The sequence below is a fragment of the Terrapene carolina genome, unplaced genomic scaffold, assembly GCF_002925995.2.
Source record: "Terrapene carolina triunguis isolate 2854851 unplaced genomic scaffold, T_m_triunguis-2.0 Scaffold69, whole genome shotgun sequence".
NCBI lineage: Eukaryota > Metazoa > Chordata > Testudines > Emydidae > Terrapene > Terrapene triunguis.
In genome coordinates this window covers 34,703,968-34,729,151 of record NW_020664420.1, presented here as the reverse complement: position 1 = coordinate 34,729,151, position 25,184 = coordinate 34,703,968, and the positions used below count along the sequence as shown (strand labels likewise).

The 25,184-nt window shown below is 40.8% G+C and overlaps 1 protein-coding gene across 1 annotated transcript in view; it reads right to left on the bottom strand.

The window, feature by feature from the left end:
- Positions 1-22,347, bottom strand: part of MAST4 (microtubule associated serine/threonine kinase family member 4) — a 325,784-nt gene extending 303,437 nt beyond the window's left edge. The window contains exon 1 of the mRNA XM_024209370.2: positions 22,200-22,347. Coding sequence (XP_024065138.2) covers positions 22,200-22,326 — 127 coding nt within the window. The 5' untranslated portion in view covers positions 22,327-22,347. The remainder of the gene's footprint in view (positions 1-22,199) is intronic.
- Positions 22,348-25,184: the final 2,837 nt, after the last annotated feature.

The following is a 25,184-nucleotide window of genomic DNA, read 5'->3' as shown; positions in this document are numbered from 1 at the left end:
TACTCAGACCTGCATCCAGGGATATCCTTGCTAGTCCGCCACACAGTCAAGATAGATTTACTCGATGAAAATTAGCTGTTAGATAATTCCAAACATGATGGAGATGTGGTTGGCTATGGGGAACCCATCTCCAGGAATTACAAGAGTTTATGCCTTCTTTCTCTTGACCTGTCCTTTAATACAGATCCTGCCTCAGTCATCCATGGGAACATTTTTAAAAGTTTGGAAATTATTTTCTTTTCTGGTTTCTTTTGGTTGTGTCCAATCAGTTTATACTCAAGAGAAAGTCTGAAAAACTATAATGTGTTGTGCTTCCACAATGATCACTCATGTGGGAAGATGTTTCTTTTTTTTTTTTTATTAAAAAACTTTTGCAATTTGTAAACCATGCTTTTTTTCCTCCTTTTCCAATCTGAAGAATTACATTTTCATATTCAAACTTATAATGCATTATATATTACATTTCAATCATGTCATAACGTATTTGAAAAACATTAATAAGAGCTTAATGTAATATCCTTTATAAACAGTTATATATTTTTAGTTGTCATTTAAAGTCATAGGTCTAAAATTTTTACAGGTTTTATACAGAAGGTATCCACACAACATAGGAGGGAAAAAAGTAAATGATGACACCTTAAATGAGTTTTGCTTGTAATGGTGGGGGGGAAACTATTTAAAACAGAAGGTAGATTACAGTGCTGAAAAAATTGTTAGGAAATTAATCAAATAATGGTTTTATTTGGTTTGAATGGAACATCTAATTTTGGAGTAAGTGACTGATTGGAGAGACTAGAGAGAAAAGAAAAGGGTAAAATGCACTATTAGAAGAGTTACAACTATTTCCCCCCCACTCTTGCCTCAAAAATAGGTGCACATATTTTGTTAAAACTTTCAACTTTCAGGTTCAGGTTGAGACATGGACATAGTCACCACAAAGAGAACTTTTGGAGCTACTGAAAATTGGAATATAATAAATATGTTTCCTTATAATAGTTGTGAAGAAGTAACACGTCCTTCAGACTAGTCATCCTTTGTCTTTTTCTAACAGGAAATGATTGAAGTCTTTCACAGAGAGTGTTATTTTGATCCAATAATTAGATATTTAAGAACATGCAATTGAGGATGAACACAAGTAAAAAACCTAGATCCTTAGGCCCAAATCAGTCTGGGAAAAAGTAAAACCTTCTTTCAAGACTCTTTGTACTTTTTTTTTTTTTGGGGGGGTGCAGTATAGGAAAGGAGGGGATGAATCTCTTCTATTTTACAATCTTACCATCAGGTTAGGCCTCTAGGCATCATATTTTATTGCCTCACATTTATTATTTTTTTCAGAGCCAGCTGTAGGAAATTATGTGGAGACTATAAATGTTAGGGTCTGTTTTCTCATCAGTGCATGGGGAATTAATGCATATAATTCCCATTAGTATTAATAAGAGAATAAAAGGATTATGGATGGATTTAAACCATCATTATGAAACTCTTCACCATTTTGCCTTAGTTCATTGTGGTTACATCAACAAACTTTATTTAAATCCAATTTGGGATGACTACCAGAAGGCACAAAAAATATGTTGTTTTATGTATGCATCATTTGCTGCTTGCAACTTAAGAAAATTAGCATCTGTTAACTGTATTATTCAGCTACCCATGGTTAAAGTTAATAGACAATGCCAGTTTCCCAGCCTGATGGAAAAGAGGTGAACATTTTTCACCAATCTGTCCGCTAAGCCTAATATTATTCAATCAAGCCTAGAATTACAACTGATTCAGTTATCATTTATTCTATTAACACAAGAAACATTTGTAAGAAACCCAATTAACAAAGTCCAGTTTCTTTAAAAAACAACATACACATACAACCCGCACATTACAGAGGTACTAGGTATGAGCATATTCCCCCTTTACCATTTAACCAACCTATGGTAGTTAAAATCTTTCTGGTAGTTCTAAAAATGATTGCTTGTATTTTATTATCAGTCTTGTTTAATTATTTGCTCTTTGGATGTCTGATTTTTCTTCTCTTGTACAATTACATATGTTGAGGAAATAAATGTAGAGAATCAACACCACAATACACAAGTTACAGTCAGTGACAAAATACAAGTAAACAAAAAACCTGTTAGAACAAACCTTGGACAAACACTCGATGTTTCTTGCGCAAGAGACCTTGGTTTAAATGGAAGCTCCAGTCTACCTCACTGAACAGCAGTGACCAATGGAAGTAATGTATGGGCAGGACATTCAGAACATGGAGGGCCTTTCCACTTTAATTTCTTTATTTCCCTTTACTCAGGGACAGGCATCAGAGTCCCGGGAGCTCAAAACAAGAGTGCTTCAGCATTGATTTTTGAGGTATCTAAAAGAGATGCTAGCCCTTTATGACAGGGAGAATCCCTCAGCAGTTCTTCAAACCAATGGTAATATGAGGTTTGTGCAATCCTGGGATGAGCTGCCATACATCCACTTCATTGGTCCTTTTAGTACAGTTTATAAACAAAAGAAAGGGGAAAGGAAAAAGAAAACTATTCTGGTCATCCCCTTATACCCAGTTCCAGCTACCAACTGCTGATCGGTCAAATGGGAACTAAGGCCCAGATTTTTAAAGGCATTTCGGCATCGCTGTGCTCAGTGTTGCAATGCATAACTGATTTAGGAGCATACATCTAATTTTCAAAAGGGATTTAGGCACATAGGAATCTAAATCCCATCAACTGTCAACTGCATTTAGATTCCTAAGTGCCCAAATCCCTTTTGAAAATGAGATGCAATCTCCTAAATCAGTCAGGTATTACAACGATGGGCACAGTGATGCCTAAATACCTTTATAAATCTGGGCCTAAAGCAATTTTATAATATTTATCGATCTTTACATGGTATAAGCAGAGCAGCTTAAAAAAAATCTTTGAAATATGTTACAACTAAGTTACTGTAAATAGAGAATACATGGGATTTTGTGGAATAAAGGTTTTAGTTACATTACTTTAAATACAAGGGAGCTATGGAGTTTATCCCAAATAAGTTCTTTTATAGCCTTTCAACCCATTCTGTATATGCTATGTTTTAAATAATAGCCTATATGTAAAACAATTCTCCCTCCCTCCTTAGAACCCTGAGACCAAATGCCCAATATATTGAGGGAAAGAAAAATTATAACTATTACAGTTTCTAAAACTTTTAAGTATTATCTAAAATAGATAAATTATCTAAAATAGTTTTGTATTCACAATGTCCCACATATAAGGTCTGATACTGTATTTCACAACATACCGGGACTAGAAACAAGTGCTATGTTTCCATTGGTAAATTTGGAATCACTCCTTTCCAGTGTTATAAAGCTCCAGTTTCTAGATAAGATTTAGGTCTGATAGCTTGTTATCAAACATGTTACTGATTCGGGACGGACAGTCACTATAAGGTGCAACAATTTTGACAGGAAACCCAGTATTCAGAGGAAGAGATTTTGTGGCACGTTATTTTATTTATTTATTTATTTAAATGGGCTTTCTTTGAATCTGATGAAAGATTTTGAATGTAGTAGAAGCCCACCCAATGGTGGCAGATTAGAATTTAAAAATATCACCTCTACATACACAGAAAATTCTCCACAAGCTGCTGTCTGTATCTTTGCCTTCACTTTTTAAGATGGGCTGAAGCAGTGGTGTTGAGATGTAAATCAAGTTCAGGCTTTAAGACCAGATTCAGTAGCACTTAAAATCTTGCAAGTTGTTTGTAATAGAAGCATCATACAAAGATTGTTTAGAAGGATTTCCACCACCTTGGCCAAACTGAATCTGGAAATAGGACACTTCAAGTTTTGGATCAGACCAAGACAAAAACAGTGAATCTGTATCTGTGAATTTGTATCCAAATAATCCATGTCCCTCTCAACTGAAAGGGGTTCACAGTCAAGGCTCCAATATTAGCACATCTCTATCTTCCACCCAAGAATTTACACAACCTGCATCCTCCTCCTCCAAGGATTGAATTGTATTTTGATCAGATTCATGTAAATTATCCTCATTCCAGAAATAATGTTCATCAATTCCAGGCTTGTAATAAATTCCATTCTTGCCCTTCCAATACCTGAAAGGGACTTTCTTAACAATCAAAGATGCATACATTTGTTCCGGTGGAACGGCACATGTTAAAACACATCTGGTAAAAGGAAGTTCAGTTTAAATTTTGATTACATTGTTTCCAAGTAGTTTTGAAACTTATCAAAATTTTATGAAACAAAAACTATAAAATATTTGCTGTAGGCTTTGATGCCTTCCAAACACCTCTGGTGGGGTTTTTTTGTTTTTTTTGTTTTGTTTTTTAAAGATAAGCAAACCACCACCAGGTTTTAAATGTTTGTGTGCCTGGATTGGCCTCCGCAGCACCACTTTGTGGCCAGTCGTGTCACTAATCAGTCTTCAGGGCTTCAGTGGTCAGCAGTCACTTCCAACATGGTCTAGTGTTATGGTGATTTAACCAAACAGCTACATCATGCCAAAGTTCCACTCCTTCTGGGGTATCAAAGCTCCAGAACAAATGTAACAAAGTCAAAGGAGGGTTGTTGCCTCCCAGTTTGGAGCTGGACCCAGCTCTTCTACTCAGAAACAGTCTTTTCTAATTAACACTCGTCAGAGCACCCTGATTCAGACCTACCTGCCACCCCCCCCCCCCCCCCCCCGAAGCCCTGACAGGCTGAATCTGACTTAGATTCCTGGCTCCAGCCAGGCTTCTTTCATAGGGTGAGAACTGGAGATCTACTCCCCTTCTTGGTCAGCCACCAATTGACCTGGGTTCTCCCTTTTAACTCCACCCGAAGGGACACCTACAGAAGATGCATCAAGGTGGGACTAATTGAACTCACTAGCTGTTAATCCCTTCTTGGGCAGTGCGGGGTTGGTACACCGCATCACAGTTGCTTTTAAAATAACGTCTTCCGTATTGAAAGTGTCTGCAGCAATATCATTATTATCCTGCCTGTATGTGGCAGTGATGTCTAAATGATGTAAAACCACAGCCCAAAACTATAATTTACAACTCTGCTTCCCCATCCTAACTGTACTGAAATACAATTCAGCAGAATAAATGGTTAGAGATGTCTAAACTTGGAGAAATGACAGATCTGGATGAATACTTCTGGCAAAATATATGGAAGGAAACAGCAAATAGATCCCATTTTCCAAGCAGCTTTACAGCTTTGGTGCAACTGCTAAAATTGCACTGTGTTTATCCATTCTACCACAAATCCCTACCACATAGACACCCCCGTTTCTGCCCTCCTCCCTCAAAATTTTTCCTTACCCATGAGAACACTAGAAGAATGTTAAGGTCACAATTCTGATATAACAATGATGGGTATGACAGAAATGCCTAGATTTGGGGATCAAAGCAAGAGTGGAAAGAAACAGTTTAGGCAAAATACCATAATATCCCTGCCAAGACCTACACATAAATGGAACCACGTTAAAGTTAAGGATGAAGATGGTTCCATTTATTTTGAATAAATAAATTCAAATTAGCAAAGATAAAATGTTGCAGAAGCATCATAAGAATTTTATGCACACAAAAGATAGCTTTTGGCTGCAACATTCTGAACACTACCAGACTATATCAGACTGTGCAATAAATTGTGCTCGGTGTGTATTTTTGTTCTATTTTTATAGCGTTAGCAACATTCACAGTTACTGAGTTCAACTTCCATAAACAAATCCTTGAAATTCTTCTGTCAGTCAGTTTTCCTGAATCACAATCCTCCACTAACTCCTGTTTTTGGGTCACTGACCTCATGGGAGTTACAGAAGGAGATGGGATTATATCTTCTCCGATAGGGCTAGCAAATCAAAATATAGCTTCTGCTGTTTGAGGACATTTATGAATGACAAGAGCAGCGTTTAGGGCTCTTTAGTACTATACCACTCTTCAATCTTCGAGATTGGCTCCACAGCCAGATCTATGTTGCCCACAGGTACAAAATATTATAACATGAAGCTTAAAGTGTGATGAATGGCTACATACACCTGGTAGCTGTGTATGAGGAACCCAATAATACCTCATTAAAATAGCCTCTCACCTTTGCTTTTGTTCGAGGACTCCAACATCATTTATGGATTATTAGCCACTAACTGAAAGACTTTAACAAAAATCTTTTCCCTAAAATGTTTCTCAGACATGAGTTAAATAGATATTAAAAAGAAGAGGTTACTCACCCTGTGCAGTAACTGTGGTTCTTCAAGATGTGTCTCCCCACGGAGATGTGCTCCACTATAGGGACTACCAAGCAGCACCCTTTAAGGGCAGGGGGAGGGTGCTTCAGGGTCAAGTCCAAAATTGAAGCAAGCACACCAGAGCCAAACACGGCATCAGAAGTTGAGTCATGGGTTACCCTTTCTGAACATTATGCAGTATGTATAGGAGATCCAAGTCACAGCTCTACATAGAGTAATGAGAATGTTCTTCAGAAAGGCTATAAAAGAGATCTCGTTGAATGGGTCCATACTCTCAAAGGAGGTTGGAGACCCTGAGATTGAGAACAAGTAATGCAGTCCAATATGCATCCAGAGAGTCTTTGCTTGAAACTGTCAATCCTTTAGAACAGTTGGCAATAGACACAATCTGGGAGACTTTCTAAATGGTTTAGTCCTGTCACAATAAAAGGCTAAAGCCCTTCTGACATTGAGCGTGCGCAACACTGCATCCTCTTTACTCAATATGGTTTAAGGAAGAAATCTGGGAGATGAATAGGCTGGTTAATGTGGAACGCAGAGGATGCTTTTGGTAAAAAACTGGGATGTGGTCATAATGTGACTTTGTCCTTGAAAAACACTGAAAGGGCAGTATGCCATAAGAGCCCTCTGGCAGGGCGTCGACTCACCGGTGGGGCGCCTCCTGCTGGTCGTCCTGGGAATTAGCTCTTCCAGCCCGGAGTGCCCTCTGCAGGCCGGTGTCTTGCCTGCCGCTGGCCCCTGTGTCCCTTCCGGACCCTGGTGCCCCTTCCCTCGGGGTTCTGCCTTCTACAGTACCCCCGCAGTCTCTGGGTTTCCCCTCCCTAGGGAACCCCCAACCCTTTATCCCCACCTTGCCTCAGTGGCTACTGCCAGTCATCATCTAGCCCCCCGCTCACTGGGGCAGACTGCAGTCTATAAACCAGTGATCATCGGCAAGTGGGGTTTGGACCTGCTGCCTTTGCCTAACCCTGGGCTGCACCTCTGCAACCCCAGTACCTGCTCTGAGCCTTCAGCAAGGCCTGCAGCCTGGGGGTTTCTCAGGCTGTAGCTCCCCAATTCCTCTGGCCTTCCCCCAGCCCTGCTCCACTCTAGGTACCCTGCTGAGCTCCCAAGCAGCCAGGCCCGTCTCTCTCCACAGCTAGAGAGACACTGCCTGAGCCGCTGCCTCACAGCCCTTTTATAGGGCCAGCTGTGGCCTGATTGGGGCATGGCCCCAGCTGTGGCTGTTTCCCTAATCAGCCCACCTTATTTCTCAGCTGCAGCCCTCTCCAGGGCTGCTTTTAACCCCTCTTAGCCGGAGCAGGGTGACCGCCCCGCTACAAGCAAAAGTAATGGCTACCAGAAATGCTGTTTTCATCGATAAATGGAGGAAGGAGCAGATATCCACAGGTTCAAATGGTGGGCTTGTGGCATGTAAGATCCAAGTTGAGGTCCCAAGTCAGGGTAGGGCATTTGACTTATGTAAAAAGATTTCTCAACCCCTTGCGGAACTTTGTTGTTGGATGGGCAAATAGGAAAAACCTCTTTGTCAGGGAGTGGAAAGTCAGAATGACTGCCAAATGAACCATACTGGAACTCAGCGACAATCAATTCTAGGACATTGTCTACTACGTCTGACAGCAAAGAGGAAGAGGGCAGAATGTATCTCAAGTCACACCAATGGCTGAATATTGTCTATTTTTGCAGGTAAGTGTAATGAGCAGACTGTTTACCGCCGTGTAACTGTACTCTTATCATTTCCTTCAAACGTGTTGTTTCTAATCCTGCAAACTATCAACCAGCCATGCTTTGAGGCGAAGAACTCTGGGATTGGGGTGAAGAATTCACCTGGATTCCTGAGGGAGAAAATGAGGGACAGTCTGGAGAGTGATTGGTGGACAAATGGGCAGCTGGATGAGGTAAGGGAACCATGTCTGCCTTGGCCATGTTGGGGCTACCAGAATAACCCTGGCCCTGTCTTTCCTTATCTTGATCCGAACCTTGGATATTAGAGGAGTTGGAGAGACCACCTACAACAGACCCAGAGTCCACCAAAGAAGAAAGGCATCTCCCAAAGACCAGCCCACCTCTCAAGCAGAACTGGGAGCATTTCCTGTTTCTGGCTGTGGCAAACAACTACCTAAAGGGCGCCCCAGCACCAAAATACATGGTGGAGTATGAAGGAATTTAGTTCCCATTCATGATCCTGAGAGAAGCATCTACTGACAATCTGAGCACCCAGACAGTAAGCTGCTGCGATGTAGATCTGATTGTGAATACACCCATTCCAGAGCCTGGCTGCTTTAGCACAGAGGGAAAGTGATTTCACTTCTCCTTGACAGTAGATATAAAACATGTATGACATGTTGTCCATCTTAAAATTTACGCATTTGCCCTTGATCAATGGTAGAAATTGGAGCCAGGCATGGCTGACTGCCTTGAGTTCCAGCAAGTTGATATGTAGAGTGGCCTTGAGAGGTGATCACCTGCCTTGGGCAGTGAGAGTGTCTAGAGGTTCTCCCCATCCTAACGGGGATGATCTCTTTTTATTACTACTGTTGGGGAAGGCTGAACAAAAAGAGTCTTCTTGGAGGCAGCACATTTGCAACCTTGTGTGGCCTATCACAAAAGTACCAGCTGCCATATGCACCAGCAGCTGGAGACAGTTCTTTACCAATGTCTAAGTGCTGAGCTGGACAGCACTGACTAAACTGGACAGCACTATAAATCCATGAATAGGGAGGTAGGCTCTGGATGATATTTCATCAAGGTAAGATCCTATGAATTCCAGTCTTTGTACTGGGGCCAAGGTGGATTTTTGAGCATTCAATTGTAGACCCAGCCTGAGGAAGAGATTTATGGCCTTCTGAGTAGCCACCGAGGCCTCTGTGTAAGAGGCCCCCCTTTGGCAGCCAATCATGGAGGTAAGGGAATATCAAGAGTCCTTCTCTGGGAAGGCAAGCTGCTACCACTGACAAACTTTGGGGGGGAAAAGACTCTGGGAGCAGAGGAGAGGCCAAATGGAAGCACTCAGTATTGAAAGTGGTTCTGACCTAGGGTGAAAGTGAAAATCTTCTGCAGAAGCAGTGGATCGCTATATGGAAATATGTATCCTGAAGGTCAAGGACTGAGAACCACTCCCCTTCATCCAGTGATGGAATTATTGCTGCAAGTGTTACCATTTTAAACATTTGTACCTTCACAAAGGTGTTGAGTAGCCTTAGATCCAGGATGGGTCTCCAACCACCATTCTTTTTTGGAACCAGGAATTAGCTGGAGTAAAACCCCTTCCCTCTGTGTTGCACAGGAGCTGGTTTTATAGCACCCATGTGTAGGAGAGAGCCTATTTCTTGCTTTAGAAGGTGTTCATAAGAGGGGGTCCCTGAAGAGGGACAGAAAAAGGGGGACTGGGTGGCAGGAGGGGGGGGGGGAAATCAACAGCATATCACATGAATATGATCTCCAAAACCCACTTTTCCATAGTGATAAGTTCTCAAGCCTGCTGAAAATGGTGGAAGTGGTCACCAAAGCAAGGAAGGCACAGGAATCATTGCAGCTGGCCTGCAGGGGGATGGTAACTCAGAACCTTGACCACCCTGCCAAAACTGGTGCTTAGAACTGAGAACGGGTTGGTACCAAACAACAGTGAGTCAGGCTTTTCAGACACCACAAGGTCTCAAGGAAATTGGAACTCCTATGGTAGCGAGAGAGTTGTCAGTACTGTGGCAGCAGCCTGGGCAGAGGTGATCATGGCAGAGGAAGCTGACAGTACTGTAGACTTACTGGACACTCCTCGAAGGATGCAAGTGTCAGACTGGTCTTTGGTTCTGAGTGAGAAGAGGTAGACCTCTTCTTGCCACTTCGATCCCTGACATCACCAATGATTTGTCAGAGCCCAAAACCTTAGAGTTTTTGGGTTAGTGACTCCCTCAGTACCTGGGGAAACTGCAGCCTCATGGGTACCAGGTTGGTGACTGGTGGGTGCTGAAATCACTAATTCATTCGGTGACTGTGCTTTTTTTAAAGGTAGATTCCCTACCTGGAGGGCTCGAGATCCATACTTCAGTCTCTTTATGAGAGGATTCTTGGCTCTTCCTCTTAGACGCCCTAGGAGAGTGTAACACTGAAGTGGTTGAGAGGCTGACTTTTTCAGAGACCAGCTCAAAGAGAGGGTCTTCTGGCCTGCATCAGAAGCCAGGCAGAGAGAGCTCTCCATCATGAGGAGACAGAGTTTAATATCCCAGTTCTTTCTGGCCCTAGATTTCAACACCAGACAAAAGTTGCACTTCTGGGGAATGTGAGTGTCCCTGAGACAACAGATATGTCAGTGGTGCCAGTCACTCACCAGGATAGCCTCCGAGCAGTATTTAAACCCAGGAGAACTGGGTATGCCCTCCCAGCAATATAAAGCCCCTAGGAGGGAAGAAACTACCACAAGGACAATGATCCATAAAACAAGAAAAAAAAAACTGCTATGTAAATGTTAAGATTTTTTAAGCTAAAACTACTACCACCACCACTATTCTAATAGGTGAGTATAACTAGAAGAAACTAAACTGCTTAGTATACTAAGAGAGGGATCACATTTGAGGTAAGCTCAATGAGACTCTGCTAAGGCCAAGATGGTTGAGAAGGAATTGAAGGTGATTTGCCCACACAATGCTAGATAGCCACGGTGAGGGGCACAAGGGCTGAGTGGGACATGTGTGGTTTGAACAGGCACTGCTATCTAAAAATCTCTTAACAAAGGTGCATGTGCACCTGGAGTGAAGCACCCATAGGGGCACTACCCGAAGAAGCAGCAGAATTTTAGACATTCTCAATTAGTCAGATTTCATTTGCATGGCATCACCTTACCACTTTCAAGTAATCTACAGAGTCCTCCAGGAAACAATGTAAATGAGACCTTGGTTTCTAATAAAAAAAAAATCAGAGAGGGGGGAGGATTTAAATAACTTTCAGGCCATCTTTACATATCATAAAGCAGCTAAAGGGGGTTTAAACCCAATTCTTCCCCATCTTTTGCAAGTCATGTTTAGTAAGAACCCTTTGTTATTAGATGATAATCAGATATTCTGCTGGTGCTGCTTTAGTATGCTTTGATCTCAATAGTAAACTTCAAGCTTTTTGTTGACACAAGCACAATTAAGCAGCAATGGAGGAGTTAAAAGCAAAATAATGAGACAGGCATACAGTTTCTTCTGCTCTAATTTCTGATCTGATGCAGGATCCAGACATACTAACGTCAAAGAAGGGGGTGATTATCTAACTAGGGGCACACAGGAAAATAAATTTATCGCTGACTATAAGGGCTGATTAAAGACCTGAACGACAACTGAAAGTGACAAATGCAAGCTAACATCACCTCAGTCATTAGTGCATCAAAAACACTTTCTAAAATTATAAATATTTATACTTCATGGCAGAATGTATTTACTTTGTCTGCATACAGCTTTTTAAATATTGTATACATAAAATCAGTTTTATTTTCAGTTTGTCATTACACAACACGTAAAATTCCTTCTACCTCCTCCCTCTCTGCTGCTACTGGAAACAGTTCAACACAAACCAAGAGAGTGCCTTAGTAAGTGCCTGACAGTCCTTGGAATGGGTTTCTGGGTTGTGGTTGGCCTTACTACTGAATTCTCTCTCCCTTTACAACTGAACGCCTGTAGTCTCTGAAAGTGAGTCTGTCATCTTCTCCCAGCAGCAGGATAAATGATACCCCTCCAGCTACTGTCAGGGAGTGCTGACTGAAAATGTGAAAAAAGGACACAGACTAACCTGAATAAAGATCTAGGTTTGCACACATTCAGTGCCTTAGTAAGGTGAAAGTCATTTGGGATATGCCCTTGCTCAAGCACATATAGAATTGGAAAAAACCCTACATTAATGCCTAAAAAACCAAAACACAAGATAAAAGTTTCCAGTCATACTCAAGTCTTGTTTAGTTCGCAAATAGATTACTGTGCCTTCCATGCATCATGCCCAGTAATTAAGACTGTGCAAGCCTACTTCTGGCTCCAGAACCTGTACCACCCCATTGTCTTCACACTATATCCCCAGTGACATCTATGCAACTCCACTGCCTTCAGTGAGCTGTATAAGAATAATTAATTGGTACCATAGTTGGGCGCAGTAAACAATTCTGATGGTGCACAGAAGGGAATAGTATCCATTTCTCCTTTCTACATTGCTTGGGAAGCACTAACACCAGAAAAACATGGTCAAAATGCTATCACTGAAGTTTCTGACATAACAGTGGGATACTGGGAATCAGGATTACTGTGCTCTATTCCTGGCTCTGGCAGAGTTTGGTCTAGTGTGTAGAAGAATAGTTCAGGACAGCATAGCCAAGCACATCGATAGCCACACTGCCTTTTAAAATGAATGTGCCAAAGTGAATAAGCCGTAGGTTGTATCAGAGAGCTGAGTTCTCCGAAGTCACTTCTCACGACCTCTCAGTTACCTATTTGTAAAGTGGATCAATGACAGTTGCCTGCCTACTTGGTAGCAATGTAACAACCAAGCCAACAGCAGAGAGCTGTGAACTGCACAGATACATTGAACATCTACCAGTTGAAGTACCATCAGAAACCATAATCTTCTAGCTCCCAGTTCCATGCACCATCACAGAGGCCAAAGACTATGTGGAGAGTGCTTCTCTCTAACGAGACATTTTGCCTAAACAGGCATGAGAAGGCTTGCAAAATGCACAAGTGTCACACAAAATAAGCTATACCTGGCAGGTTTGATTTACCCATCTCAAATTCATGCTTTTCATTTCACTGGGTAATAGTGAAGCTTAATTATTGTACAATGCTTTGATATCCTTGGAAGAAAGATGCTATAATATATGTGCCAAGTATTGTTAGTATGTAAAGAAATGTCTGCATTACTTCTCAATAATTAAGTTGCGGCTCATGTCTACCTACAGTTGATCTCCCCACCATCTAAACAACAGAGAACTTGGCTAATTAAAAAGGATAGAATTATAATGGGTTCTCTGAAACACTGAAAGCAAAGAGCATTAAAGCTGCTAACCAAGAAAGAAAGAGAACTTAAATGTTCTTTTTCTGCTAATGTAACACCAATTAGCTTTTTAGCTAATGTAACACCAATATTTAAAAAGGGCTCTAGAGGTGATCCCGGCAATTACAGACTGGTAAGTCTAACATCGGTACCAGGCAAATTAGTCGAAACAATAGTTAAGAATAAAATTGTCAGACACATAGAAAAACAAACTGTTGAGCAATAGTCAACATGGTTTCTGTAAAGGGAAATCGTGTCTTACTAATCTATTAGAGTTCTTTGAAGGGGTCAACAAACATGTGGACAAGGGGGATCCAGTGGACATAGTGTACTTAGATTTCCAGAAAGCCTTTGACAAGGTCCCTCACCAAAGGCTCGTAAGCTGTCATGGGATAAAAGGGAAGGTCCTTTCATGGATTGAGAACTGGTTAAAAGACAGGGAACAAAGGGTAGGAATTAATGGTAAATTCTCAGAATGGAGAGGGGTAAGTAGTGGTGTTCCACAAGCGTCAGTCCTCGGACCAATCCTATTTAACTTATTCATAAATGATCTGGAGAAAGGGGTAAACAGTGAGGTGGCAAAGTTTGCAGATGATACTAAACTGCTCAAGATAGTTAAGACCAAAGCAGACTGACAAACTTCAAAAAGATCTCACAAAACTAAGTGATTGGGCAACAAAATGGCAAATGAAATTTTATGTGGATAAATGTAAAGTAATGCACATTGGAAAAAATAACCCCAACTATACATACAATATGATGGGGGCTAATTTAGCTACAACAAGTCAGGAAAAGGATCTTGGAGTCATCGTGGATAGTTCTCTGAAGATGTCCACTCAGTGTGCAGAGGCGGTCAAAAAAGCAAACAGGATGTTAGGAATCATTAAAAAGGGAATAGAGAATAAAACTGAGAATATATTATTGCCCTTATATAAATTGATGGTACGCCCACATCTCGAATACTGCATACAGATGTGGTCTCATCTCAAAAAAGATATACTGGCACTAGAAAAGGTTCAGAAAAGGGCAACTAAAATGATTAGGGGTTTGGAACGGGTCCCATATGAGGAGAGATTAAAGAGGTTAGGACTCTTCAGCTTGGAAAAGAGGAGACTAAGGGGGGATATGATAGAGGTATATAAAATCATGAGTGATGTGGAGAAAGTGGATAAGGAAAAGTTATTTACTTATTCCCATAATACAAGAACTAGGGGTCACCAAATGAAATTAATAGGCAGCAGGTTTAAAACAAATACAAGGAAGTTCTTCACGCAGTGCACAGTCAACTTGTGGAACTCCTTACCTGAGGAGGTTGTGAAGGCTAGGACTATAACAGCGTTTAAAAGAGAACTGGATAAATTGATGGTGGTTAAGCCAGGATGGGTAAGGAAGGGTGTCCCTAGCCTCTGTTTGTCAGAGGATGGAGATGGATGGCAGGAGAGAGATCACTTGATCATTGCCTGTTAGGTCCACTCCCTCTGGGGCACCTGGCATTGTCACTGTCAGTAGACAGGATACTAGGCTAGATGGACCTTTGGTCTGAACCAGTACGGCCATTCTTATGTTCTTATGCTAATAATTAGATCTTTTAACATATCTACTCTATATTAGGACCAATACATGAAATAATAAACTTACAAATAAAAAAGCATCTAAGCAAGCAAGGCAGTTGCATAAGATAATATTCGAAGGAAAATGAAAAAGTTTACTCTCAAAACACTGAACATCTCCCCTCAGCATCAGTGGAGAAGAATAGCACCCATAGCTGTGTACAGCAACACAGAGGTTTCTCAGTACTTGAGAAGGAACTGCAGAGTAGAAGTGATGGAGCTCTCTAACAGGACAGCATAGGAAGATCATGGAATTACCCACAATACAACACAGAATTTAAACCCCCGACAATGGCATGTAATTGAATCTTAAGGGTAAAGTAGAAAGGTAATGTCTCATTAGAGCAAATGGACAAACTGAACAAAAACATCTGTTAAATAATTTTATGATCATTCACTATGGTACATTAGCCTGATGAACAATGGAGCAAGGAAGTTAAACACATCTTAGTTTGCATGTTGGGACTGGTTAGCCACATTAACCTCTATCATACTGACACACCTATGGAAAAAAAGACAGAAATGTACTATTTTCTGCTATGAATTCCATTTAAATGTCTCTGAACACAGCAGACTAAAGCCTGCAGAAGCTCTGTTGATACTAACAATCCCCAAACCCTCTGATTGTAGGCAACCCTTTGAAGTTATTGCAGCTCAGGAAAACCAGCCACTGCAGAAAAGCAGCTTTTAAATTAACCATTTTTTCCCCTGATCAGAAACAAGTTTTAAAGCTCCAATCTTCACGCCACTGGAATTTTTAAGAAGCCAATTTAAAAGCCAGGGTGTTTTTTGTTTGTTTATTTAAATACATTTAGGTTCTCACTAAGACAAGGACAAAATATATTGCTTTGTCCAAAAAGAGTTGACTTTAAAAAAATAATTTAAAATCAGATTTTAATTGTTTAAATATTAGTTTAGAACATTTGAGTTCACAAAAAAAATTAATGTCTCCTGTGCAAGGCCTGATTGACATGTTCTCCCCTGGGAGCGGTGGTTAGCTTTGAGATGTTCAGGCACATGTTCTCCACAAGATGATTCTGGACCCTGGGCAAGTGGTCGGCTATCGGAGTGATACTCTCCTCAATGCAGAACTGCCACAACCGGATTGCCTCTTGGCAGATTGCCCTTATCTGTTCACATAATACATTTTGTGATACAGTAATGTTGTCAGTAAGTATCTGAACCACCGAGCCCCAATACAGTCCAGAAAAGCGTGACATGCATCGAGGGAAGGAAAGGCTGCCCAAATGTGCGCTGCAGACAGCACTGTTGCTGCTCACCACCATAGTAGTGCCTCTGCACTGCTAGTGTATACATCACACCCCAAGCACCATATGGTACCCTAGAGTTCTTGAAGGAATGCGGAGTCTCATCCATCTTGTCCAAAAAAGAAATTGGCTGTCAAAGGGCAAATCCTGTATGGCCTGCTGCACATAGGGACGTGTGCCTGAATTCTGCAACCAGGACCCCCTTCTCATGGTCACTGCCGAGGCCATCACTCTGGCCAAAGTATCCACAATGTCCAAAACAGACTGCAACGAAGTCTTCACCACCAAGCAGCCTTCGATGATAAATGCCCGAAAGTCCTTCTTGAGGCTTCAGGTAGCTGGTCTGCAAACTTAAACACAGCCATCCAGTTTATGTCATCATTTGGACAGCAACACCTGCTGGTTAGCAATGTGCAGCTGCAAGGAAGAAGAAATATAAATCTTCCTACCCCCAAGTCCATCCATTTAGAGTCCTTCTCCATGGAAGTGGACTTAAATCTGCCCTGCCAGGCTCTATCATTCACTGTGGTTACAACCAGAGAATTTGACCCCCTCAAATCCCTTCACCAGAATGAAGTGCCATTTCTGCATGTGCTTCACAGTAGACGGTACCAAAGTTGGTGTGCTACAGAGAACCTTAACAGGTTCTAGGAACGCATCACTAACAGGAAGGGTTACTTTCCTGGGGCAAATGGCTGCAGGATATCCAACAACTTATGGGTATTCTCCTGCAGGAACTCTGCTTGAATACCCAGGGAAGCCGCCCTGTACTGCAAAAGACCCTGGTATGCCTTGAAATCCTCCAATACTGAAGAAGAGTAAGAGCCAGGCTCTGCAGACTCATCCAGGGTAGAAGATTAAGCAGTTAACTGTGCCAAAGCAGGATCCTGCTCCAGGACTGACAGATCTGGACAGGACGACTCTGGAGACTCCATGAGGCGAAGGTTCACCAGTGCTCGGGCCTGTGGCAGACTGACGGTCATCACAAAAGACCTGGCCAGTAATCTCACCTTAGAGCAAGATGAGGAGTGGGGTCTCTATGAGTGAGGAGCATCCATCAGTTCCAAGGAGGCCACTAATATGAATAGCGCATTGGTGGCTAGTAGACCCTGAGCTACAGGGCTCGTGTCCCAACCGCGAGACGCGCGCCAATCCTGGTACCCATAACACTCCATGAACAGCCCCTGATGCAGGACAGGCAATGGAGAGCAAAAAGAGGAAGATCCTGCCCTAGACACCGAGGAGTCCGAAGCTTCACAGGATAAAGATGGAGCCAATCCGGAGAGTGCAAGTAACCAGTCTGACTCATCCATAGCCAAAGATGAAGAGGGAACTGGTGCTGATAGCCCTGAGTATGCCTCCATCATTTCCGGTGCTGGAAGTGGTATTGACCCTGAAGTCAGCAGCAACATCAAGGTGACTGATGGTGCCACATGGAAGGCAGTGAGTGCCGAATACCGCCACAGTAACACCGATGGCACCGACAGCAATAAAGAAGACAGTGCTTAACAAGTTCCCAGTGCTGAGGAGGTTCCTTGTGCCGATTGTGCAAGGGAAGCATTGGCACGTGACACATATAGACCCACAGGATCAACAGCCCACCCAGCCAACGGGGCTCTGAATGATGCAGCCCTGGCAAAGTCCTGGGTCAAAAAACCACCCAGACTGACTTAGAACATTATTCTAGTTAACATCTTTCCCTCCTGCTCTCCCCTCCTCACCACCACTTGAATTCTTTACATCATTTTAGCAGGCGACACTCTCAACTGCTAGAATTGCAGCTTATGTTTTATACTATTGTATTTGGAAGTTGATATTCCAAACTGCTTCCAAACTAGTGATTTCTACTGCTGTGCTAGTGGTTCTCAGCCAAGTGGCCACTAATAAAAACTTAATGGAATAAAAACTGGGAATAAAACAAGACAGTAATCAGATTTATGTGATTTTTAAAGGTTAAATTTCTTTCCAACTGATAAGTCTAGGCACACTTTGGTGAACCAAATGTATTCAGTACAAGTACCTTTTCCCAAGCACTGATCCTGAACCAGAAATTAGAGAAAAAAATGTTAGTCCTCAATTAAAAACTGAACAATTTCAGGCATAAGACAGTGTCAGGACTCCTGACATGCCTCACTTTAGCTGTCTCTAAAATGCGTACCCCTGATTTTTATTATTGGTATTGTGGTAGCAACTAGGAGCTCCAAATCAAGGATTGTTCTAGGCACAATACACATGGAGAACAAAGAATGTCTGGCCCCAAAGACCATATAACCTAGAATATATAACGAGACAATAGGTGGATACAAGTAAATGGGAGAGCACGAAGTAACACTGAAATGATCAACCCTATCTCGCAGGGCAGTTGTAAGAATGCTTGTAAATGTTTTTGATATACACTGATACAAGTTGATTTGTGAAAGTTCAGACAGTCCTAAAAAATAATGTTAAGAAATTTCTGAAGCCATAGTGATTTAGATTTAATCTAGGGGCTTGGACTAGATGACCTCCTGAGGTCCCTTCCAATCCTGATATTCTATGATTCTATGAATTGATCAGCATCATGAAAGCTATTAAGATGTATAAGCCATTGTAAGGGCCTAAAGCCTCTAGGGTATTCAATTAATGGAAAGTGCATTAGTAATGAAGCAGTTAAATACTATTACTCACTGTGTTCCCAAATCCTCATTTTAAAGCTATTTATCACACACTGCAAGCAGACAAAATGTACGTCTGTTTCATTTTTGAAGGACCAACAGAAATTCAAAAACCGTGTTAGAGACCAGCACATTTACAGTGGCACAGTAGGTTTATTTCACAGCTTTGTTATGCTGACTAGCCCCTTACTCCTCTGGAAAGAGGGAAAATCTGATTCACAGATACCATTATTCTAGTTTATAGGGCAAAAAGCATCTGCTGAAATCACAACTAGCATATGGCTACCTCTAGTTTCAGAAAGCATCAGTTAAGTCAATTGAACCAGTCTATAGAGTAGCTTTTACCAGGAAAAGCCGGATATAATGCACACCTGTACTGCAGATTAAGCTTACAAATAAGTGTGATACAAAAACACTTCTCTGTCACTAAAACCTATTAAAACATGAAAACACAATTTATATTACAAAGATCAATAAAAGAACTCCTGATGAGAGAGGACTCACAAAGAACATGGTATTGTTTATACCAATGAAACTTAAATCACGTTTGTTTTAATATTCTGATGAAAGAGACTTACCACTGTAGTAGGGTCTATCTATCTTTTCCCTCATATAACTTAAGAGCCAGTGTAGTGTTTCACATTATTTTCTACCAAGTATGCATAGAGATTGTACCCTTGGAATGTTCCAGTTGCTTCTAATCTAATGATTAACATACAGTAGAACCCTGTTTATCGGTCTAATTGGGACCGGGGCCAGACCAGATATTCAAAACTCCGGATAAACTGGAGAATGGGAAAATGAAATGCTGCAGCGCCATCTAATGTCCACAGGAGACATTGTCTGCCTATGGCCTAAGAGTCCTGGTTATTTGGTAAATGTGGAGAGGGTCAGATAAATTGGGTTGTACTGTGTAGTCACTGCCAATTTCTGGATTCTTTTTAGGTTTGTCAGCCTCACTGGACAAAACCGAAGTTACAGGAAAAAATAGCAAAAAAAATGGTGTGAAAAGTAGAATAAATACTAAAATTTTAAAATGCTGGAATTGGCACCAAGAGGGAAGCACTAACTGACAGCTCAGGTCATTTTTTCAATCCATTGTGACATTAATTTTCATTAGCCAAAAAATACCACCATTAAAATAGTATATATTTAGAGGTGCGTAGATTTTCATTTTACATTTTTTAATATTAATGTGACACTCATTCTCTAATCTGAATTTCATCTCTGAATTTTTGACATAGCCGAACCATATGAACTTGAATGGACACAGTAAGGCTCTGAGCCATGTGTTTATTATGGTGAGTAGTCTAGCTGAAAAGTGATGGGACAACTCACAGTAATAAGTTAAACATGTATATAAGGAGGATCAGAGCTGTTTGATAAATTACAAAGTCAGAGGAACTAGAAAAACTGAATTGCTTTAATCAAAATTAGCAGATTTCATTCACAGATACCAAGGCCAGAAAAGGACCACTGTCCTAATTTAGTCTGATCTGTTGTATATTACAGGTCACAGAACTTCCCCAAAATAATTCCTAGAGCAGATATTTTAGAAAAACATCCAATCTTGATTTTAAAATGGTCAGTGAGGGAAAATCCACCATGACTCTTAGTAAACTGTTTCAATTTTTCTCACTGTAATAATATGCCTTATTTCCAGTCTGAATTTGTAGAGCTTCAACTTCCAGCCATTAGATCGTGTTACATATTTGTATGCTAGGTTGGCACTATTAAATATTTGTTCTCCATTTAAGTGCTTATAAACTTTAATCAAGTCATCCCTTAAATTTCTCTTTGTAAGATAAAGAGACTGAGCTCTGAGTCTATCACTATCTATAAAGCATGTTTTCTAATCCTTTAATCATTCTCGTGGCTCTTCTCTGAACCCTCTCCATTTTATCAACATCCTTCTTGACTTGTGGGCACCAGAATTGGACACAGTATTCCAATAGCAGTCTCACCAGTGTCAATACAGAGGGAAAATAAACTCTCTACTCCTACCCAAGATTCCCATGTTTCTGCATCTTTTGGGCAGAGTCACATTGGAAGCTCATACTCAGCTTATTATCCACCACACACCCCAGATCTTTTTCAGACTCACTGCTTCCCGGTATAGAGTTCCCCCATTTTACATTATTTTGTTCCTAGATGTATATATTTACATTTAGCTGTATTAAAATACATATTGTTTGCTTGCTCCAGTTTACCAAGCAATACAGATCACTCTGAATCAGTGGCCTGGTCCACACTAAGATATGCAACTTCAGCTACGTTATTCACGTAGCTGAAGCCGAAGTACCTTAGTTCGAACTTACCGCGGGTCCAGACGCGGTAGGCAGGCTCCCCCGTCGACTCCGCGTACTCCTCTCGCGGAGCAGGAGTACCAGCGTCGACGGCGAGCACTTCTGGGATCGATCCCAGAAGATCGATTGCTTACCGCCGGACCCGGAGGTAAGTATAGACGTACCCAGGGATCTGCCCTGTTCATTATTTACCACTCTCCCAATTTTTGTGTTATCTGCAAAATTTATCAGTAATCATTTTGCTTTCTTCCAGGTCATTGATAAAATGATGAATAGCACAGGGCCAAGAACCAATCCCTGCTGGATGCCTCTGGAAACGCACCCTTGATGACTGTTCCTTGTTTACATTTTTAGAGCTATCAGTTAGCCAGTTTTTAATACATTTATGTGCCATGTTAATTTTATGTCATTCTAGTTTTTTAATCCAAGTGTCATGTGGCCAAACACCTTACAGAAGTCTAACAATATTATAACATTATAACCTTTATCAACCAAACCTGTAATCTCATTAAAAAAAAATATTAAGTAAGTTTGACCAGATGTATTTCCCATGCTGATTTGCATTAACAACCTTACCCTCCTTTAATTCTTTATTAATACAAACCTGTATCAGCCACTCCATTATATGGCCCAGGGGCTATGCCAGGCTGACAGGCCTATCATTATCTGGGTCATCATTATAAAAAAATTTTGCCTAGCTGGACTTGACTTTTTCATATTCATTTTGTGGACTCTAAAGCCCGATTTTGAAAAGAGCTCTGCAATCAATAGCTCCCATTTAGGCTCTTAAACAATGTAGTCAAATTTCAGAAGCGTTCAGCACTCTGTAGCTTTCACTGAACAATTAAGAGCTACTAGGGGTTGAGAACTTTTGAAAACTCTGGCTTCGGTGTTAAGATTGCTGCTGTGGCTCACAGAGAGTAACTTAGCTAATGGCTGGTCCCAGTCTTTTCACACTTTAAAAAAAAAAAAAAAAAAAATCATTGAGGGGTTTGAAAGGGAGAAAAACACCTTAGATAAATGAGGCCAGATATGTGTACACGATGCTACATGGCACTGTAAGACCTTCAGGGAAATCAGGTCACAACAGATCAACTCTGCTTTTAGTTTTCAGGCCTCCTATGCTCACCAGTCAAAGCTCCTCCAAGGCTTCCTCTTCTAAACGGTCTTCCATCTTCACTCAGCTGTCTTTTAAACTTAAATGACTTTCCAGGGCCAGAAGAGACTTCAGGGTTGCTGGATTTCCGAAACAGCATAGATGGAGGGGATAATATATGATCAAGCTGCAAAGAAACAAAAAATGCATACTCTTTAAGGGTAGATCCCACGATAGAAAGACTGTCAACATGAAAATTATATTTGTATGAAGATTTTTTTTAACCTAACAGTGGGTTCACAAAGTAAATTACATTTAAAATATATATATATATTGCTAAATGAAGCATTTAAAAAATTAGGAAATGCCAGTATAGTTGCCTGTGTAATTTTAAGTCTGCATCCTTCTACATTAAGATACAGTTTTTCATTATGTGATCTCACACTTTTTTCCCTGCAGGACCCCTGCCTCATTCAGGGTGGACACACAGAGCCAAAATTAAGTCTGCACGGGCATTCGTAAAACCAATATTTCATAACTTTTGAGTGGTTTGCCTAAATAACATTCTTTTAAACCGTTTTTAACATGTATATACTGCAACTTTAAATAAAAAGCCACCAGATGGCAGTATGTCATAAACAACATCATGTAACACACCACAAGTCCTAGGAAACCTATTTAAAACATCAAATAAGAACTTAAAGTTCCACTAACACCATGAGGGAAAATGTTCCATTTAAAGATTATTCTGTGTATAGTCAAATCATTTACTTCTGTTGTATTTCAAGGGAAATATGAATAAGGATGTTAGTTGTTTAGGAGATTACCGCTCTTCCTATTTATTCCTACCCAAAACTACAGTCCTCTGTTCGTGACAACAATTTGAAGATTGTTCTAAGTATCATTTGTGCATTCTGCTATGATATTTCATAACATCCACTCTAATTTCATTGCTTTTAATTTAAATTTCTTTATCCTAACACTAGACAACTTTGGAAACATTTGATCACTTGCTAGAAGATCAGACTGAGTCCAAAGCCTGGATAGCATTCAGAACTAGAAGAAGAAGAAAAAATACGTCTTTTCAATAAAACCTTTGGTCAGAATCATATTTCAAAATCCCACTCCACTGCGTCAGGAGCACGGGGGGGTTGGGGGGGGGGGAGACAATGAGTTTGTTCCAGGATTTTTTTCTTTTTTTTTAATTCTGTGCAGTGCTTAGACACCATGGGGTGAAATCTTGGCTTCACTGAAGTCAATAGATAAACCCCCATCAATGTCAGCAGGGCCAGGATTTCAGATCCTATTTCACGGGACTAGGTTCAACACAAAACCTTTAGCTAGATCAGGATAAGTAATCTTACACACAAAACAGATGCACCAGAGCAAATTAGGGATCAAAATTAAGTTTAAAATATTAATGCTCCTAGTTCTAAACTTCTTTGGGGCTGGAGGTTTAAAGCAGTCCTTTGGAACCTATTTTAATTAGAGATGGGATCAAATCACACACACACACACACACACACACACACACACACACACTCCCCTTCAAGTTTACAAACAGTGTTTCGGCTGGCCATGAAAAACCAAGTCTCATCAGCTGCAGCAGCATCGTTCAAAGAATCTAATCTCATACTTCCATCTTCAGTTACTTAGCAATATTAACATACACCTCTACCTCGATATAACGCTGTCCTCGGGAGCCAAAAAATCTTATCGCGTTATAGGTGAAACCACGTTATATCGAACTTGCTTTGATCCACCGGAGTGCGCAGCGCCCCCCCCCCCCCCCCCCGCCCCGCTTTACCGCATTATATCAGGTCGCGTTATATCGGGGTAGAGGTGTATTACATCTTTCCAATTGTTGCACAGCTTTAGTTTTAGAGAAGGTGAAAGTAAATTTATCCTGAAACAAAATGCTTCTGAAACTATTGTAAAGGATTGTTTTTGTTTCTGATGAGGAAGAGAGTTATTTATGTAATGAAATGTATAGTACCTCTCTCCTTGAAAGAAGCCTGAAAGTTCTATCCTTTGCAGGCTACTGAAACAGCACTTTCCTTACAAAATTTTCACTTCACTGCAAGCCAAAGCTAAGGCAGCATATAAAAAGATTTTCTATCCACCACAGGACAGTCCCCCGCCCAAGTGAAGTGTTTGCTTCCAAAGAAGCACAATCACCAACTGAGAAACATTTTTAATAGCTCCCGCTTTCCTGAAATGCTTCTTTCACTCTGAAGATGTGCAGTATGGTTTTAAGCAGTGTGGTACGTGTACACCTTAAAAACAAACGGTAATTAGGTCAAATTAATTTTATGTACCGAGCTATATGATGGCTCATGGATAAGACTTTCATACATTTTAAAATAGTGAAGCAATGGAAAGACATACTTCAATTAAATCCATGGTCATTCTCTGTTTGTTTTTCTGGAATCTGTAAAACCACAAGAAAAGTGAGGTTTCCAAATAGCTAGGGGATAAAAACACTGTTGTCCCAAAGAAAGGTGGAGAGACAGAAGGGTTTTTTGTTTAAAATATGCCTCAAATATTTAAACAGTTTAAAAGTGTTCATGTCTTTTCTGTTCAGCGCACAAACCACACACACACACACACACACACACACACACACACCCCTTGACATTAGATTCCAGCAGAGTTATCATCTGCATAATAGTAATGTCATTGCTAGGTGTTTGGGGATGTCATGATGCTGCACTCACGCAGAATAGATAACCAGAGAGAGGTATACATAACTAGATTCTACAGTATAGCTAGCCAGCCAATAAAGGAGCAGAAAAAACAATTGCTATGTTAGTCTGTAGAATCTCCAAGAGGTAGAAATCTGTGCTGAATTTAAAATTTGACTTTTTCTCTGCATGTACATTACCCACTGTCTTTCACCCAAGTTAGTTATTATCAGCTTCAAAGACTGGAGGGTGAGGGAGGGAAATGTATGATAGTGATTGGGGAGAAACTAGGAAAAAGCAATGGATTACTTAACTTTTCTGACACAGCACAAAA